General features: G+C 38.9%; 1 protein-coding gene across 5 annotated transcripts in view; it reads right to left on the reverse strand.

The window, feature by feature from the left end:
- Arhgap26 (Rho GTPase activating protein 26) overlaps positions 1-20,808 on the reverse strand; it is a 421,874-nt gene that overhangs the window by 154,363 nt on the left and 246,703 nt on the right. For all 5 annotated transcript variants that reach the window (XM_071612274.1, XM_027927794.2, XM_027927796.2 and 2 more), the window contains exons 15-17: positions 9,296-9,383; positions 7,615-7,673; positions 5,966-6,071 (exon numbers count right to left, since the gene is read on the reverse strand). In XM_071612274.1, coding sequence (XP_071468375.1) covers positions 5,966-6,071; positions 7,615-7,673; positions 9,296-9,383 — 253 coding nt within the window. The remainder of the gene's footprint in view (positions 1-5,965; positions 6,072-7,614; positions 7,674-9,295; positions 9,384-20,808) is intronic.

Raw genomic sequence — 20,808 nt, forward strand, 5'->3', positions numbered from 1 at the left:
GGCTGAAGATTTGGGAAAGTGCTGGGTTCAAACAATGCCCTAGGGCTATATCTAGGGCTTTATCTTAAAACCAGTAGGAAAAATGCCTTTGAAGTTTTAGTAAGCCAAGGAATCACATGTTGAGACCTGCCCATTTTCAAAGTTCCTTGGTAGCAGGGCTGACACTCTGTGGGCTGGAAGGGAGCCACAGCAACCAGGGAGGGGGCTTTGCAAGAAGTCTGGGAAAGACGTGGCAGCTTAGACTAGGGAGTTAGTGAAGCACACACAAAGAAGTGAAAGGATTCAAGAGAGAGATAAGGGTTCAAATCACTAGAACTATCCCTTCAGGGTGGAGTTGATGAGGGGGAAGACAAATGGGAATGGGAACAGAGAATGTGTCAGTGTGTCTCTATGAGGTCAGGCCACACCCCAGTGGTCCAGCCATGCAATTCTGCACTAGCAACAGAAGGGTGTCCAGTGATTACTAGAGAACAAAGGTTTTTGAGCCAGCCTATCTGGCTGACGGATGGCAGCCAGAGGAGCTCACAGGAACTTTCCACCTTGGAAAGTCATCACCTCAAAAGTACTATTTGCTTTAAATGTGCTTTGTAAAGTTCCTCAGCTATTTTGTTTGGCATAGTGTTGATGGCTAAGAAATAACTAGCTCTTTTCATGTGTTCAACAGCTCATCACTATGTTAACTTTATCTTTCTGACTTGGGATGGAAGAAGGAATACTGGAGTATCTATAAGATACGTGTTAATGCCAAATATCAATGCTCAGCTCTTTTTTTAAACAAGCTCTCACTAAATTGCCCAGTCTAGCCTGGAATTTGCAATCCTCTTGCCTCACCCTCCTGAGTCACTAGGACTAAGGCATGCCCCACTGCACCCAACTACCCACCTCCTTTTATTCTGACCCTGAAATTAAAGAAATGCTTCTTAACTACCAGAGCCTGCCCATCCTCCTTGGTGTCAAAGACCTTCCAGTGACTTTCTTTACAACCATTGGCATTTGCACATGAACTCAATCCACTGTTTCTAGATCATTAAGGAAATATAAATACATTTTCTTAATTAGCAGGGATACCTGAAGAACTCAGCCTTTAGTCATAAGAATGAAAAAAAGGCCAACCCTCTAGATGCTCAATCCTTGAAAATTTCTGCCAATGAAATCTATACATTTTGATAAGTTCTCACTTGTATGCTGAGTGTTGGTCCCACAATGGTTTTTTTTTTTTCCATAATTCTGGTGATCAATAAAATTTTATTCTTTTTGGAAATTCACAGCATGTAACAGATGATCAAAATAAACATAGACAACTGGGTACTGAAAATACCAACAAGAAAAAGGAAAGATGCAGTGGGACTGAAGGCAGTTTTGCCTTCTTAATTCCTCTCTCTTACCTTCTACTATCAAACTCATAATTTAGTGCCTGTGTGCCCACACTGCAAATGTATTCATCTCTTCTCCCAAGTTGGCCATGGGGTCCCACGAGTCTTGACTGAGTTAGCACACTATGCAAAGATCGTTCACTAAACTTAATGCTCTTTCATGGAGGTTATTTTATTAAGATTATTTGTAGCAGAGACTGTGGGCTTCCTAGTCGAGGCTCTGCTTTTATTCCAGTATCCCTGCCTCCTATGAGTGGCTCAGGTAAACTTTCTTTGGTGTAAAATTATCAGGGAGGGCTGGGGATGTAGCTCAGTGGTAGAGCTTTTGCCTAAAATTATCATGGTGGGTCCTTTCTCCTTGCAGGTGATTGCTTTGGACCGATGAGATGTGATGGGAAGTCTACTGGAGAGTATCTGGGAAAAGTATCCTCATAGCTTTTCAAGAGACTAAAAGAAGAAATAATGCCTCCTCTGCTTTCACCAGCCTTGGTATCGGAGGACACAGTGTAATATCTTAGTGATCCTAGGAGAAGATGGCCATTACAATGAGACTGGCTGAGCAGGAACAAGGAAATACCCTGAGTCCTTCATGGGCCAAGAAAGAACCAACTCTTGTGATTTTTTTGTAGTGACACAGTAGATTTCTTTATTGTTGAAGCCATTTTGAATTGGATTTTCTGTTTCTTACAGCCCAAGGCATCCCATATAATACAATGCCTCCTTGGAGAAGCAAGACAAGGCTCTGCCTCTCTCACAACACTTAGGCAACAAAGGAATAGTTGCTCCAAAAAAGGAAAGAAACTAAGATTTATTTCTAAGTGTTTTGGGAAAACTATCTGTGAAAAGGTATTTTTAATAGTGACTCCTGATGAATGGGGTGTACTTTGAAATCATCCTGCAAGATGTAAACACTGTAATAAAGTCAGGATGAGCCACTATGAACAGTATGTGTGGGGATACACAACATACTTGGAGTCATCATAATATGTAAACATCAGGAAACTACCATGAAATTAGTCTTTATTACTCATCTACTCTTATTTCCTTCTACAATTATAAGATGGGGAATTTTTTCTCTCGTCACTGGTACCCACCTCCACGCCCACTTGATAAAAACACAGAATCTCACAATTGATTAGAAATTCAGAAAACCAGGGTACAAATGATATAGAATAATTTTCACAAAGATACAAAGCTAGTTTGGGATGATTTTTTCACAATTAAAAATGCTTTATGCTATATGTATAATAAGAATTGTAATGCATTCCGCTGTCATATATAAATAAAAAAAAATGCTGTATGCATGATTTTCAAACAAAGACATTTCCTAAAAGCCCAATTTAATGCAAAGACAAATTGCAACATACTGGAAAATCAAAACAGGATTTTTTTTTTCTTTACTAATTCGATCATGACAAGAAAACCTTTTGAACTTGAAGGTTTAAGTTTCTTTTTTCTATCACTAATACCCTCCTTAATCCTAATCCATATTCTATTTAGCACTATTTCTCTTATCTAGAATACCTTACATATGGCCCATTTTGTAGGCCAGTGGTTCTCAAAAATACTGTATAATAATTGCCTGGAAAATAAATCAGAAATAGATATTTATAGGTAGAGTCTGATTTAGTAGACTCAGAATGAGGCCCATAAATGCCAATGTAAACAAGCACCCAAGGTGATTCTAACCATGCTCTGAGACACATGATTTCAGACTGTATACCAGATTCCAAGATCCAAATAGAAAAATAATCTAATTATCATAGTAGATTTAAACTGGAACGACAAAAATATGTTCAGGCCTGCCTATAATTTTTATGTTCTCTCTGAGGTCTGAAACAAGTCCAACACGTCTGTGATTTAGATGCTCCTCGGTAATCATTTGCTTTAGAGATTTGGAGTTTTTATCCTTTCCCTCCAAGACTTTTTTCCCCTCTGAATGAATTTTTCCTCGGGATTAAAATGTAAAATGTCTTAACTTTCCCTCAGAGCTAAAGGAAATCAATTTTGGAGAATGTTTCAAACAAGTACTTTTAAAAATACACAAAACAGAATGTCTTGCCTTTGAACCAGAGGCCTGAGATGCATGAGGCAAACAGTAGGTAATGAGAGAAGTAAACACTGGGTTTTCCAGAAGCATTGGCCCTGAAACCAAAACTTAGGAAGGAAGCTGACCATTAAGTAAGTGACCCAGAGGAACAATAGCCAAGGCAGATCCTAGGGTAAATCTGAACCTGAGAAAACTGGAATTATACAAAAGCTTGTATCCCAAGTTATCTTTCCCTTCCTGCTGGATTTTAAAATAAGGACAGTACTGTAAATGAGAATTTAGTTTAAGTGGAACCTTAGAACTCCTGTGGGTGCCAAAGAATTTTCTGAGAACTAGATAAAACTCCTGAATTTACAGTGCTCACTTATGCCTATGGCCCTCCCCAAGGGCATTTTAAATCGGAGGCTCTACAGACCAAGAAACAGCATGGGGAGAAGTGGAGTCAAGTGAATTCTAACACCAGCTTGGACCAACTCACATTATGGCATGAGAGCTGTACTATACATAGATGTCTTCATGATTCAGTGAATAGAGAAATGTGATACAACCAAAGAAAATTCTCAAGTGTCAACAGTAAGGCACAAGGCTCTTATGGAGTAAGAAACTCCAGCAACCAAATTTATTTAAATTGGTTAGAAGGCAAAATGTCAGTTACATAGCTACAACTTGCATATTCCACTTGGCTTATGCTTTAGGTTGTGAACAAGAATAGACTGAATTTAAGGTGATTAGGGGAAGAAGGGATGGATAAAAAGGGAGAAATGAGCCACCCACCAGGAGATGAATTGGCTCAACTCTTCAAGTCTACCTTATGAGTTCTGTTTTGTTAATCTTTTTTTTTTCCTCCTTCTTTAAAGAGCCCTAACAATCCTCAGAGCAATTTACAAATGGGAAAAATTCAATACTGGCCCTGCAGGATCACCATTCACTCTTGGTTTCTTTCAGTCCAATTAGACTCTTATTCTAATTGCACAGCTTGGAAAGACCCACTGTGATCAGCTGGCTGCTAACCAGTCTCCTCCAGCTCCTCCCAGCAGGCCTCAGGGCCTCCTTAAGCCTCAGTGGCCGTAAAGTGGTCATGAGCATCCCTGCATATAGTTAGCTGAAGTGAGTACCTGGAATCTCCTCTGCATGGCTTTCAGGTGTGCAAGGTTTTGTAACTAACACTGAAACCAGCTTTACATTTTAACAAATACCTGACTGAGTTGTGTGGAATAGGCATCATATAGTCATTTCAGAGCATCTGGAGCTGCTTTCTAAAACCTAAGATTCCCATTATTTTAAACATATTTCATCAGGATTCTTTGACATTTGGGGAAGATTCTCTCTGGAAATTCACATGTTCTTTGTTATGCTTCCTGTTTTTGAGCATGCAATTCTGATATGGCATGGCAAGAAAAAAAATTGATCTAGAACAATTCTTGACTCTACCCAGTTGCTTCTCACCAACTCACAGAACAATCACATTTTTCATAATACCTATGCAAATCTTTATGCTACATACACACTTTCTCTCCAAAGGGTAATCTAAAGTGTTTGATAGATACATGAAAACTAATCATCACAATCTCCTTCAGATGACTTACCCTTATCCCAAAGGATTGACTTAATGGTATGAACAAAGTGTTGTTAAGGGCCAAATTTATAACACATCAGTTCAGTAGAATTTAGGGGTTAATGATTCAGGTTAACTATCACACACTCATTCTCTTCTTTTGCTCCAGTTTGCAATCAAGAACATTCCATCAAAGTAGATGAAAGTTTAGAACATTACACACACATAGTGACTGACACAGCAAGGGAAGTCTGCAAGGCTATTCTGAAAAGGGCTAAGCAACAGTAAACACACAAAATTCAAAACCATTTCAACAGTGTAAATATTCAGAGCAGGAAAATCAGGCCCTTGCTGAATGCTTTGATTATCTCAGAAGGCAAGTGAGCATTTGCCAGAAATAATTCCTTTATTCTCTATCCTTCTTCAAAGGCTTTAATACATATAACTTTAAAAATCAATGATCTTATAGATAAGCAGAGTCTTTTAGCTACACTCAACAAAGGAAGACACTAAGGGATAGGAGTTCAGGTTTGCCCAGGGGTGGTTAAGTGGCTTGATAATAACAGTCAGTTCTAGAATCCAGGCCTCTTGACTACAAATCTAAGTTCTATAAATCTACAACATATTTCTGTTTGTCCTTGATCATCAAAAGAACATATAAGCCCTAAAAACTCTGTTTGGTGACCTGGTATCATAGATGACACAATCTGGTTTGCCCTTGATCATCATGAGAGCAAACTCCCCCTGCAACTCTGCTTGGTGGCTTGTTAGCATGGGGCACTTCCCCAGGCTCCTTTGCAAAGGCCATCTGGCATTTGCTGCTGTTATCCACTGCAGTTAACATTTCACACATTTCTTTCCTAAGCCTCCAGCATACCTGATGCAATAGTGGGAGAGGGAAACATAAGCACAACTGAGACCAGCTTTACTGCAAAGATAAGAACTTTCTGGGGTGAGAAAAGGGCCAGCAATCGGTCATAAACCTACTTTGCCAAGTGGTTCATGAGCAGCTGTAACATCTGCCGATTTTTCTCTGGGAGCCGATGAACAAGGCTGTGGATTTCAGAGACCCGAGTCTCCTGGTTCTCCAGTTCTGGGAATGAAAGAGGGAGGTAATATTTTCTCAGTGTCACCACTAACTCACTTTACAAGACAAAATGAAGGAAAACCAAAGTTTGGGCATGAACAGGCTGAGGATTTCTCAACAATTTATGATCCTATCTTGCGTGCGTACTATATGATCAGCACAACCAGATCTAGAAGTCCTAGATGGTGCTTTCTGTAACAGGGTTCATCAAAATAATGACTGTCAAAGGATCCAAGCCAAAATGATGACGTGATGAAACAGAGCCAGTCAACTGCACACCCAGAGCAGGAATGAACTCAGGAGCAGCTGGCTCCCTAGAGGGCCAACTAAATTTCAAGGAAGGAAGGAACTTTATGCACTCGTAAAGTGATAAACAAATCTTACGTGAACAACATTGCAAAGTTCTCAAATATCAAAATAATGCGTTGAGACAGCATCACGGAAATCAAAGGAAAGGCCCATTTTCTCACGTTATGTATCACCAGCAGCCTGGCAGAAGGAAAGCAATGGCAGAGAAAATATTTAAATCCTTCTGTCACCGTATAACCTATATCATGGCTTGTCACATTCTCTTGGTTGAACTTGGTAAGTGGCTTCGTTTCTCGGGGAAATAGATTGCTAGTACTCATCACATCTATTTATAGGACTGATGTGAGGTTTAATTAGAGAAAGGTTGCTATGGTTTGGAATTTCTCTGAGAAAGAAATCACATAAACACCATTTTCACTCCCAGCTTTCTCCTATCTCTTTCTCCTCCCTGCTTGAAGGGTACAACTATGAGTAGATAGGGCCACCAGAACATGAGGTTCTACTAAATTAGGCCCATAGTAGCTACCAGGGTAAACAAACCCCAGAGGCTGAAGGAAGCAGGGGAGGTACAGACTATGGACACAATAACACTGCGAGGATTCATGCCAGATCTAAATCTGACAGAGAATCTGACTGCCCCTTACAGGAGGCCTATCCCACGTAGACAGATTCCAGTATACTCAGGGTAGCTTGCACCTAATCCCTATGTATTTTAATACCAATAATATGACGCTAGGGACCTGGATGATATAATTGAAGAATGATCAGAAGCTGTACATAGAAGACATGATGGAAAGAGGGCTGTGAAGTTATATAAATGGTGCTGTATTCAGGGAAACACTTCCAGTGCTTAATTTAGGTAATGTGCAATGTCTGATTCATTCTGTAAAATGCTACTCAAAGGATGGAAAAAACCCAAGAAGTTAGAACGCCAATAATCAAAACTAGAATGGCAAACTTGTTTTTCTCCTCTCTCTCTCCCCTTCCCACCACCTCCTTCCTCCACAAGAAACCACCTCTGAAGCCTCGCTCCTCCACTGTAATTCAACAGTGCAGGCAGGTCCTTGGCAGTCTCAAGTTGGCTTCATTCTTATTCTTCAAGTCTCATGAGCGTGGATATGGCCACTTTACATGCAGAATACGATGGGTTAGATAATATTTATTTTGGGATACTGACTATTCTTTAAAATAGAAATATCTATTCTCTTCCTCTTAAAACTGTGACAAAAAGATGACTTACTTGCTGCTTTGATGAAACTTCTTTGAAACTGGTACATCATGAGTGGTCCTGGAAGCATTCTGGAATTAAAAATAATAATAAAAAGGACAGACTATCAGCTTAATAATAAAAACCATATTCTCTCTCAATAACAACCCCAAAACTGCCAAACAATATTACATTTCTTAAAGACAACCATCACAGGGAAACAACAGCAACTCAATTTAGTTTTCTGATTGGAAGCATCCTGAGATTTCACCTGAAATTCTCAGTCCCTTTCTTTTTTAAAGGAATGGCCACAACTATGCTTCAGAGTCACAACTAGAAAAGTGCTAATGCAAAAGTCTAGCACAAACCAAGAGATTTCCTTTTCAATCAGTGACTCACCCATCAACAAGAGCATTTGAGGCTGTATCTCAGAAAAAAGCAACTAACTACACATTTGCAATTACCTGTGCTTAAACTCTCAGCTTTCCAGCAGCTTGTTGTGACACTCAGTTCATCTGGTATCACCATGAAAGGTTTTTGCAGGTGTTTTGCTTCAGAGACCAGAGGGCTAGAACCCCTAACATTAGGCATAACACGAGTATATTTTACCTAGTGGGTATGAATTTGCTTAACTACAAACTTGAGTTTTTTCTGATTATACAGATGATAAACGCAACAGATGACATATATTGTTCTTGGCCCAGATTTTATTTGTATTGGATTCTCTAATTCAACTCTTAGGCGTCTCCTGGATTTCTTCTTATTCCTGACGTCAGTGCCCCAATAGCCAATAAAACCTACATCATCAATTCCTTTTCCATGGCCTTTGCTTTCCAGCCAAATGAATCTTTACAAAACCTGTACAAAGGCTTATATGAGTCACAATTACATTCTCTTCTCTATTTAAGACTATATCCCACCTTCCTACAGTACAGAACTACAATATTCCTGTTCTTCAAGGGCAGCTTAAATTTTAGTTTGTTCATGAAACTGAAATGCAGGGAGTTAGTCAATAACCCAAGAAAGGTTAGCAAGTAGCAATATAATCATATATATTGATACAAGGAGAATAGTCCTTCCAGTAAGGCAATATGTCTAATCTAAGCAGATGCAGTCAAAAGGAGTTCCACTATGTTCTCATTTTTAAGGACCAATGTAAGCAATGTACATTGTACATTTGGTGGTGCACCAAAGTATCAATATTCACAGGGTACAGAATCACACATTCTCAACAGAATGTGATATATGATTTCTTTTCTTTTTTTAAAAAAATTGTAGTTGTAGATGGACACAATATCTTTATTTTATTCATTTTTATGTGGTGCTTAGGATTGAACCCAGTGCCTCATACCTACCTGTGAGGCAAGCACTCTACCACTGAGCCACAACCCCAGCCCATGATTTCTTTTTTGCTTAACAGATTATTCAGGGAAGACTGCATTGTAGGTTCTGTTCAAGGCTAATTATCTCAGTACTTCTCAGTCAGAGCAAAGCTTCCTAAATCACTCATGGAACCATTGCACAATGACAACCCATCAACTATGGACGATTTACAATGGGTTTGACCAGCCGAACTAAATGCACCCACACAGAAGCTGTTTCCACATCTCAAACACCCACCCAACAGCTCTCTGGAGACTGAAAATAAAACTGCTTTCTTCCTCACTGCATGATAACTAGCTGGCACTCTGCCCTGCAAATGGAAAGTCCCTACCTTAGGTAGGTCTTCAGAGCACTAGTGATTGTCTTGATCTCCCACTCGGCACAGATATCTGTTTCTGTCTCGGAAGCTGTTTTGGGGTCTACAAAATGAAGAAAAGACAAGGTGTAAAGCAGACCTCAAAATACAGATAACAAACCAGCACACATATAAGCATTCAACCTTGTTAGTAAGTGCAGAAATACATTAAAAAACAACAACACATACTTTTCGCCTATTTATATCAAGGAAATGTTTAAAAATCCAAGTATCTCTTGCTGGAAGAATGCAGTGAAACTGATCCTCTCATAAACTGCCAGAAGCCATAGAGATAAATGCAGCAGTTCTGAAAAAGGAATCTGGTAATATGTCTCATCAAGAGTCTTAGAAATGTTTATACCCCTGAACCAGTAATCCCATTTCTCACAATATCTCCTCAGGAAATAAGATAAGGCATGAGAAAAGTCACATACCCCAGAAATGTTCCACATGCACTCTCTTCTTTGTAACAGTGGAAAAAGCAAGAGGAGGAAACAACCTAAATGTCTGATCATAGAGGGATGGTGTATGTCTCCCTAAAGGAGAGATGGTGTCATTTACATGATACTGAAGACCACGCAGCAACAGGGAAAATGCCTGAATTATGTAATGTCGAGTAAAAATAATTAAGATGTAAAAGTCTGTGAGAAAATCATAAGGATAAAGGCTGAAAGGAAATACTCAAATACTAAAATAGTGGTTGGGTTAAAGTGGTAGAGTTGTGGTTTTTATATTTTCTAAACTGTGCATGATTTGATTCCATTGCTCTTCTATGTATTTTAAATTTCCATGAGCCCAGATGTGCAATGAGCACCTCCATAATTATATTGACTCCTGATAATTTGTTAGTCTCCTCTTATGTGGGTTTTAAACAAATGGATGCCTTTAAGTAAGTGGACTATAAAGGAAGGAGAGAGAGAATTCTTGTAGCCTTCCTAGGCAGCAGACAGGCAGGTGAGATTAAGAGGCTGAGGTTGGGAGTGTGAACTGCTTCACAAGTCAGCTGAGGCCCATCCTGTTGCTGGTGAGGGGGATCAGGCCACACACAGACTGCAGGAGGGCAGAGGAGTCTTCCAGTGCATTGAAGGGGGACTCTGGCTTCCTCAGATCGACTTAAGGCCAGGATCTGTCCCCCAGCTCCCAAATTCCCCTTCTTTCTGCAATGCCTCATTCTCAGTTGGGGAGCCACCCTTTCTTACTCCTTCCAGGGGTGGGGGAATAAGACCTTAGGACAGACTGATCAAAAGCATGTCACCTCCCTAGTGACTGGCTCAGGGATCACCAAGACCTAAGCCAGTTCGGTCACTGTGAACTTCAAGGACTTTTCTAGAAGATAGGCTGCTGTTTGCTGGGTTTGCACCTGAAAGCTTATATAACTGCCGGGTGCCACCATGTACAGCTTGAGAGTGACTCCAGGACACAAAGCCAGAGACAGAGAAACAAAGACGGTAGAGCTTGATGAAGCAGGTAAGCGGTGCCTTTTTAATCTGGGAGCCAATAATTTTCATTTTCCCTCCTAAGCTTGTCTCCTAGAAAAATCCTGAAGTTCACTGTGACTGGACTGGCCAATCTTGGACCATCCTTGAACCAGTCACCAGCCCACCAGAGGTGACATGCCTTTGACTCCTCTGGCCCAAATATCATTCCCCACACCTGAAAGGAGTAAAGAAAGGAGTAATCCAGTTTAGGTCTGGCTCCAGTTTGTTATAATCAAAAGATATTTGAATGATACACCAGGTAGAGAGGGACAGCCACAGGACTGCCTCTTTCTCAACAGTCCCCAAGATGAACTCTGAGACGCCAACTAAGAAAGAGGTTCCTTCGGCAGGGCCAACTGCCTTTCAGTAGGGAAAGGAGAGTGAGTTATGGGTGGGCAGAACACACTTTCTATTTCCTGGGAAAGAACCCACTTTCATCCCAGAAGGAAGAAGCCAAATGCTCATGAATGGCCTCTGACTCCCAGGCAAGGCACAAGCCCAAGTGGAACCTACCACTTGGTTTTGTTCCCTGAACGCTTCCTTGAAGATGAGACAGAAAAGGGCCCCAGCTCATAAAATGTGTGTGGCTCCTATAGGCAGACCACTTGTCTGATGTTCACAGGTGACCCTGGGCAATAATGAAGTCTCTCTTTTCACATGAAACCAATAAGAACTTAAAAAGCATGATTTTACTTCTAGAGCCACAGAGTGGTTAAGTTTCTTAAAAGGTCCCAATATCTGATTTTCTTAATATCCAAATGCTGTACAGCTTTAATTCTTTGTCATCTCTCACTCCCCGAATAGTTTCTCCCTGCAGAAGAAAGTTTGTTTAGAATGACCTTTTTCCCTTTCCATTCCCAAGACCCATGGAGAGCTGCCACCCGGCATGGTTTCTGGATGCAAGACAAACGTTACTGTACATTTTTCTGAGGAACAATCCAACTTCGACCCAAGATGAGTGAACGTGAAACTAAACCAGCCACGGTTTGGCAGCTCTGGGAGTTTTGAACTACTCCATGAACCACATTTAGAAAACTAATGATTAGCTTCCACTTACTGGGGCTCTGTAACCATAGGAATATTGTGTAACATTACAGGGAGGAGAGTCAAATTACAGTCCGGCTAAAGGGCTTTTTATAGCACCAGTGAGGCAAGGCTTATAACTTGAGCACATCCATATTAATTCATTTAATATCCCAACTAAATTGCACACATCCTCCCCAAGCTACCCCATTTCCAGAAAGTGCTGCCAATTTCCATACCTCGCTTCTGAGGCTCTCATGACAGAACTCAGAATTTTCTGTAGAACTCAGAATTTTCTATTTCTCCCCACCATGTCACTTGACCATGGTAGAGCTTAGTAAAATAAACCTAAACTAGAGGAGAAGTCCAATATACAAAAAAGGATCGTGTGGGTCAAGTGGAATGTCTCACTCCTCTTTCTCCTATGACCATGTAAACTCTGAAAACTAGGAGAAGGACTGAAAGCAGTGCTAATAAAGGGAGGTGGTCTTAGAAAGGTTACCCCAGACCAGTCCCAAGAACCATGCAGTCCTCTACTGTGCTGCTGACAAAGACACTGAACTTTGAACTCCTAAAATTTCATAATAACACATTATGATGTAAGGAAACTAAATGTCTTTTTTCTTTCAGGTTAACATATATATTTGGTAAAAAAGAGTTTCAATGAAAACAAATATATATTAAAAAGTAAGCCTTTTCTCTAGTACAGGCAACTGAAACTATCAGTTTTTCACGTACATATCCTAACAATCAATGCAAATGCCAGGTGCATATTGGAATACATCCACCTTTTTTAAAGGGAGGGGAGGGGAGAGGTGGGGAGGGGGGAGGGGGGAGGATGGGAAAGGCAGCGGAGCACAACAGACACTAGTATGGCAATATGTAAATCAATGGATGTGTAACTGATGTGATTCTGCAATCTGTGTATGGGGTGAAGGTGGGAGTTCATAACCCACTTGAATCAAAGTGTGGAATATGATATGTCAAGAAATTTGTAATGTTTTGAACAACCAACAATAAAAAATTTTAAAAAAATTATTTTTTTAGTTGCAGATAGACACATATCTTTATTTTATTTATTTATTTTTATGTGGTGCTAAGGATTGAACCCAGGGCCTCACGAGTGCAAGGCAAGCACTCTACCACTGAGCTACAATCCCAACCCATACATCTACCTTTTTAAAAACACAAATGGCCTAGCAAGTAAAAGACCTTGGGTTCCATTCCCAGTATGGCAAAAAAATAAATCAAAACTCAAATGGCAGCACACTATGCATGGAATTCTGGGTGTTGCTATTTTCATTTGACAATCTCTTAGGAAACTATTCCATATTGGCACATAAATATATCCACTCTGCAGAACTTTACTGTGTAGATGTGACATCATTAATTTAATGTCTCCTTTTAATGGAAATTAAAATTGCTCTGTTGTTTTTACTATGATTAACAATAATATAAACTTCCATTTCCTTGTACCTCTTATTTATAGAAATAATTCTTAAAGTATAATTTCTGAGTTAAAAAAAATGTGCATTTTTTTTTTTTTTTTTTTTTTTTTTTTATTTTGAAAGATAACTGCTCCAGCTCCCCTTCGAAGTTTAAGTCTGAATGACTCCTTCCCTCAACTGGCTGAGATGAAAGTCTGTCACTGCACATTGCTATCAAGGGTGAGGGAAGGAGTCATTCAAACTTAAACAGGACACTAATTAAAAAAAAAAAAAGTAAACTGTAAATGGATTGAAGAGGGATTGTTGGGTGGAAGGAGTTTGGGGTAGTGCTGGGGTCTAAATGAAGTGGGTTGAGCTCCATGCTTTGGTGATTATGCCAACGTGTATCATGGTGTTGAATCATAACTAAAAAGAATTTTTAAAAAATAAGTTATCTCATTGTTTAAATTCTCTCTCTCTCTTTTTTTCAGTGAGGAGAAAGTTTGCAAATCTTCTATGTATGGGTGTGTTTTTAAAGTGTGGATTATTGAGGTAAACTCACCCTTTTGTAAGTGTGCAGTTCCATGCTTTTTGATAAATGTGCATTGTCATGTAACTGCTATCATAATCAAGATATTTCCATCACCCCCCAAAAACTCCCAGTGCTCCATTATGCTTAATTCTCTCCCTCCCCCACCAACCTCTAGCAGCCACTTTCACATACATAGCATAAGACTTTTGAAATCCATCCATGTTGTTACATGTACCAGTAGTTTAATCCTTTTATTACTGAGTATATTCAATGTTATGGATATGCCATAATTTGTTTATCCATTTGCTGATTGATGGACATTTGGGTTGTTTCCAATTATAGATGTTATGAGTAAAGTCACTGTAAATATTTGCACACAGGTTTTTGTATACTACATTTTCATCTTTTGGGTAAATACCATATCTAGGAGTGGGGCTAGGTAAAGTACTTAGGAGTAGGTCAGATGGTATGTTTAACTTTAGAAGAAATTGACAAATGGTCTTCCTAAAATGTTTGGATCATTTTGCATTTTTACCAGTAATAGAGAGCTTTGGTTGTTTCACGTCCTTGTCAACACATGATATGGTCATTTTTTAATTTTAGCTATTCTAATAGGCATGCAGGGATATATGGCTTTTTTTTTTTTCAAATTTGTATTTCCTTAATGACTAATGACATTGGTCATCTTTTCATCCTTTTTTTCCCCCTTTGTGAATTTTTTTTTTAACATTTTATTGGTTGTAAATTTTTTTACTGAACGATTTATTCTCAAATCTTGTCTGGCATATGCCTGTAATCCCAGTGGCTCAGGAGGCTGAGGCAGGAGGATCCAGAGTTCCTCAGCAATTTAGCCAGGCCCTAACTAACTCAACAAGATCCTGTCTCTAAAAAAGGGCTGAGGATGTGGCCCAGTGGTTAAGTGCCCCTGGGTTCAATCTCTGGTACAAAAAAAAAAAAAAGAAAAAAGGCATGGGGCTTGTTGTGTTATTGAGATGCAAGAGTTTTGTTTTTTTAAATGTGTTCTGGATATAAATCACTTATCCTATACACGTTTTGCAAATATTTTCTTCTGATCTGTAGCCTATCTTTTCTTTTTGTTTAACAATACCTTTTTAGGAGCAAAAGTTTTAAATTTGTTATCCGTGTTGTTTTTAAGAAATCTTTTCTAAACTAAGTCACAAAGATTTTCTCCTATGTTTACTTCTAAATATTTTTAGCGTTAGTTCTTACAATTAGGAGGCAGGAAGATCCTTATATTTAGGAGGCATGAATGATCCATTTCAAGTTAATTCTTCGGTATAGTACCAGATAAGAGTTAAATTTCATTTTTTTTTCAATTGTATTAGTACCATTTGGCAAAAGATTTTCCTTTCCCTCATGAATTACCTTGACACCTTTACCAAAGATCCATTGGCCATATATGTATGGGTCTTATTTCTGGACTCTCATGTTTGCCTCATTGATTTAGAAGTCTATCCTTAGAAAATAGCATACAGTCTTACTTTCCTACATTTAAAAGTGAGTTGTATTTTGTTTTCTGTGAATTGTCTTTTGCTAAAATCTTCTCCAGCCTTCTACATTCTCTATTCCCATTACATCTTTGAGGAAAACACTTACATAAGTACACTATTCTCTGTACAAATGAGACTTCATTTATCCCGCATGTAAACCCTTCAAGCTTAGATGTAATATTTGGCAAATTGAGAAGCAAATGTGTTTACTCTATTTTCTGGCTATACATCTTGAAAGCCTTAGTCACTTCCCTAATCTAGTGCTTAAGAATCCAAATCATCATTTATCTGTTCCCTTTGCTGGGGAGTAAAACTCGAAGTTTCTTCTTTATTCTCCTGCTTCCTTTCAACCAGTACTGAAAATATGGGGTTGTTTCCACTCATTACTGGCCAAGTCTTTAGGTCTCAGCTGGATCCCTTCAGAAAGAAATTCTTAATTAGTGGGAAATGAGGGGTACAGAAAAAAAAGAAAGCAGACATTCGAGGTCCCAGAGGAGAAAGGAAGGATATAGTTCATGTTTATAGATAAGTGGATGAGGTGTGTTAACATAATCTGGCGATTTAAAGCACTACTATTTAATACCTTCCTTGTGTCCTCTAAAGCCCTAACTGTGTTTTACATATTGTCAAAACAGCTGGGTGCAGTGGCATGTACATGTAATCCCAGCAACTTGGGAGGCTAAGTAGGATGATCATGAGTTTGAGGCAACTCGGCAAAACCCCATTCCAAAAATTAAAACAAAACAAACAAAAACTCTGCCAATACCATAAAAATAAAGGGAAAAGGGACAATGTAAGATAAGAAAAACGGCAACACTGAATTTGTATTCCTTCACTATAACAGTGAAATACTAACAAAGACACACACAAAAAAAAGGACAAGGAGTTTCAATAACACAGAAAATCAGGCTTTTAGTCAAACTGTCCTGTCACCAGAGAAATACCTACCAGGTAAAGCTCAGATAAAGACCTGGGGAAAACCCACTTGGAAAACAGTGTGGTAGGCGAGAATCCTCCACCCACTCTCAAGCATAGACCAAGCCACTTCTGGAGAAGGATGTCACACTGCATTCACTGTCCCCTATCTCAGCAAACACACAGAAGGGGAACCTTCTTTCTGAAGTGGCCAAGATTATCATCTGAGCAGAAGAATTAGACTGGGGAACAGCAGAGGAAGAGTATCCATTTATATCAAGGTAAGTGAATTCAGAATGGGGGGATGTGAGAGTGACAGGAAAAAAACACAGGCTTTGGGTTCAACTGCTTTCCTCTAGGACCACAGCCAAATCGCAGAACCAGGAGAACCCAGGTCCACACTATATGGAAGATAAAAACACCAGAAAGTTGGCCGGAACCATGTATATCAGCCCTCCAATTTCATATAAGAGAATGATTCTACATAGGTTGAGAAAATAGCCACAGAATAATAATTTATCTAGAGTGATTTTAAAACAAAGATTTATAAATTTTGCTGTGTTCAGGTTTGAGTACACAGAAGATAAAAAAAAAAAATCCAACACAATATTTGTTAGCATAACATATGAGACCAATACACTCTGAAAAATAATTCAGAAAGCACCTGCTCTGAAATAGAAATGAAATTCGGAAAAATATGGATGCTGTGAAATAAGTCAAAGGAAAATAAGAAACAGATCAAAATAATAAAGGTGATAGCTAAAAGGGTAAAAATGAAGGGAGCTAGATAAGTTAGTAAAGACAATGAAAATTGAATACAAAATTATGAACAGCAATAATAATAATAAAAGGTAATAGGAGGAAAAAGACTGAGAGACTGAATTTCATAAAATTTAAAACATATATAAGACAAAATAAAAACAAAGGCACTGTAAATAAAATTCAAGATTGTTATGGTTTCAATAGGAGGTGTCCACTCAAAAGCTCCTGTGTTAATGCAGGAATGTTCAGAGGTAAGGTGACTGATCAGGAGAGCTGAAAGCTCATCAATCATCCATCCCAGTATGAATGACTGGTGGTCACTGCAAGTGGGTGGGCATGGCCTTTAAGGGTGCACCTTCCTATGCCCTCTGTCCCTTCCTGGCTGTCATGAACTGAGCAGCTTTCCTCCACTATGTCCTTCTGCCGTGACGGTCTGTCTCACCTTGGGCCCGGAGCTGTGAAGTCAGCCGACCATGGACTGAACCTCTGAAACCATGAGTCAAATAAACTTTTCCTTCTCTAAATTGTTCTTTTTTGATATTTTGGTCACAGCAATGAAAATCTAACCAAAACAAATATAAATGAAAACATGAATAAAAATATTAACATAGCTTTCAGATCTAAAAAGATGTTTTCATCAAAAGATGCAGACAGAAAATAGAAAAATAAGCTAAGAATATAGGAAAATCACAAAAGAAGTCAGCAATAAGCATGTGACAAATGTTCAGTTTCATCCAAAATTCCATAAATGCAAAGTTAAACAAAAAGGAAAGACATTTTTAAATGTCAATGATTTGTGTGCAAAAATGTAATACAAAGTATTTTGTAGGACATTCTCCTCACACTTTGCTGACAGTAAACACAGGATATCAATTAAGAGCCTTGAAACCATATACATACTCATTTCAAGATCTTAATATAAACCCTAAGGAAATAAATAGAGATGTGCATACAAATAAAAAATGATTAACAGTGAGCATTTATTATTTAACATGTCGAAGGCTTTGGACTCAAAACCCACAATGCATCTTTTCATTTCATCTTCACACTATATGAAGGCAGGGGCTATCTTTAGAGGTGAGGAGAGAGAAGATTAGATTGATTTAAATGATTTGTCTAAGGTCAAATGGATAAGTAGTGGAACTGCAACTTGTCTAACTCAAAAGTGCATGCTCTTAACCTCGGCTGTTCTGCCCCATGGCGATGTTCATCTGAGTGCTTTTCTAAAATGATGAAGAATTACAATCAGCTTATGTATACAAGAATAGGGGACTGATTAACAAGTTATATCTACACAATATGTGCCTAAGAAAATCACACTCTAGAAGAACTTATATAAACATGGGAACATAGACACTCTACAGTGTTATATGAAGAAAATCCATTAAAATGTTTGTAACAAAAAAAAAATGTTTGTAACATACAGTGTGACCCATTTTGTCAATACAGTAATATAGTATATTGATTATATTACTATATTGTCCCATAAAATACAATATTAAAAATGGATGATATAAAATGATCTGATTTCACAGAATAAAGTAGCTAGCAAAGATTGTGACTGGTTTGCAGGACTCTTATTTTCTTTAAGCTTTTTATTTTCTTCAAACTTTCTACAATGAACCCTCTAAGTTTTAATTTAAAAAAACACAATTATTTAAAATAGAGAAAGGAAGAGACACAGACATGCACAGAACAGGCACTTTCCAATGACTGAAGACCTTTGTTATTAGGAGAAAGAGAGTAAGGGTTCTCCTGGAACCACACTGTATTTGCCATGAGGAATCCAACAAGCTTCCCTAAGGAGCCCTAACCAGTAAAACAGACATTCTCAAAGCACTGGCTCTTATATTCCTCTTCCAACCTACAGTCCCCTGGTGCTTTAAAAAATAAACATGTGATTAAAGTTAGGCTCTGGTTTTAATTCTAAGTCATTCTTTCAACAATCAAAACACGCTATTCAACTTTCGAGAGCCTCAGACAACAAATAAACCAGATCCTACACAGTGCCTCGCATGTAACAGGGCATCCAAAGAATATACAATAATGGATGAGTGAACGAGAGGTTCCTAATACCAGCCAACTCAGGGAAAGGGTTTGGAGCCCAGGAGCCAATTTATTTTATACTCTTGCTTAGCCCAGACTTGTATCAGTACCAAGAACTGTTGAAAACCTCATACGCACAAAAGAGAAGGGAGTCAGAGCTGTGTCTGGGGCGCTGCCTAACAGGTGCTTCTTTAATCACAAGATTCAGAATCAACTGGTAGGGAGAATCACAGATCCCTATCTCAACACTAGGTTAGATCTTACTCTCTGGTCATCTCTCAGCTCTGGTTGGATCTCAGTCTGGATTCCAGTCTATTTGTAATGCCCTCCTGGCAGAGGCATCTAGCCCTGTGACTTTCAGCCTCTGGTTGTTACTTTGTCATGACATTTCTCAGATGTTCATGATTATTTTCTCTATCCCTAGGAAAACTGAAGAAGAGAACAATACAAATATCTTGTCTGAGGGCCACCAAGCGAAGTTATAAAAACAAGCTCCTTTCAAAACCACTCTTGCACAGCATAACTGAGCTAAGGTGGTTCTTTTTTAGATTAGCAAAGTATTCTAAAATGTCATAGTTCTTTTCACTCGTGTCACCTTACATAATCATCTGTTGTCTCTGAAATCTTTCAGCCCTTTCCGCTCCCCTACATCCACTTGATTACAAAATTGTTGATTCTCTCTCTCTCCAATCATTTTGAGCCTATCCTTTCATTCTTGACCTCAGACCAGCTATTTGGTTCAGCCCTCTCTGGGATTGGCTCTGCCCAATCTATTGTAACTGTCTTTTTCCTCCACGTCTTTCCATGATCAAAGATATGTTCCACATTGGTGCTGGGTCATTCCCAAGATCTAGATTCTGGTCTTGTCATACCTGTGGGGGACACACTTCTTTTATCTACCAGCACCCATTATTTTGGAATTATTTCCTACATCATTCTATCAGTAATTCTGCTCAGTCCACAGTGTTCCAAGCACTAACCCCTCCCTATCCCATCCCTTTACCCCCATTCTTCTAAATCCCCAGAGACAGGCACAAAATTCAGTCCATCTGCTGAGGACCACATGATTGGCCCCAAATTAAGAAATGAGTCATGTGAATGGCCTCATGCTGGCCAATCACTGTCCTCCCTGGGGCCTTCTGCCAAAACTGTCAAGAAATATACTTTCTTCTCAGTGCTGCAACTCTAAGAACAGTTGAGGCTAGACCTATCTGGATCACTCCCACAGAGAATAAAGTCAATACCAAGACCAGCAGAGGTCACAGAAAATGAGAAGCTAAAAGAAAGAAAAGGAAAAGACTCCTACCAAAGATGTCACTGGAGTCCTTAAACCCTGCCATGCTTTCGTCATCTTGGATTTACCAGCTATTTGGCAAATAAATGCCATTTTTCTTCTTAGAATCTATTTTAATTGCCTTCTTGACACTTTCATGTGCAGAAGATTCAAAATGTATTTTTAGAACTTTCAATAGCTTATTTTATAAAACAAAAAAATCCCAAACTACTCAGCCCAATATTCAAGTTCTTCAATACAAAAACCACCTTAGCTTTTCAGCCTTAGCTCTCCTGTCCCAGCCTCAAGTAGTTCTTACAGATGTTAAAATAATAACAATCATAGAATCGATACCCTCTGCTATTGTCACCAGGCACCCTGGTTTCATTCCTCCATGCCATTGCTCAGAATAGTATTGGAATTATTTAGTATTGGAATTGATAGAATTGGAATTATTCTATTCTCTCCTTTACCATTCAGCCTTCTAGATCCTGCTCATATTAAGTGCTAACATCCTAATTT

Source organism: Marmota flaviventris, chromosome 5, assembly GCF_047511675.1.
Source record: "Marmota flaviventris isolate mMarFla1 chromosome 5, mMarFla1.hap1, whole genome shotgun sequence".
Taxonomy (NCBI): Eukaryota; Metazoa; Chordata; class Mammalia; order Rodentia; family Sciuridae; genus Marmota; species Marmota flaviventris.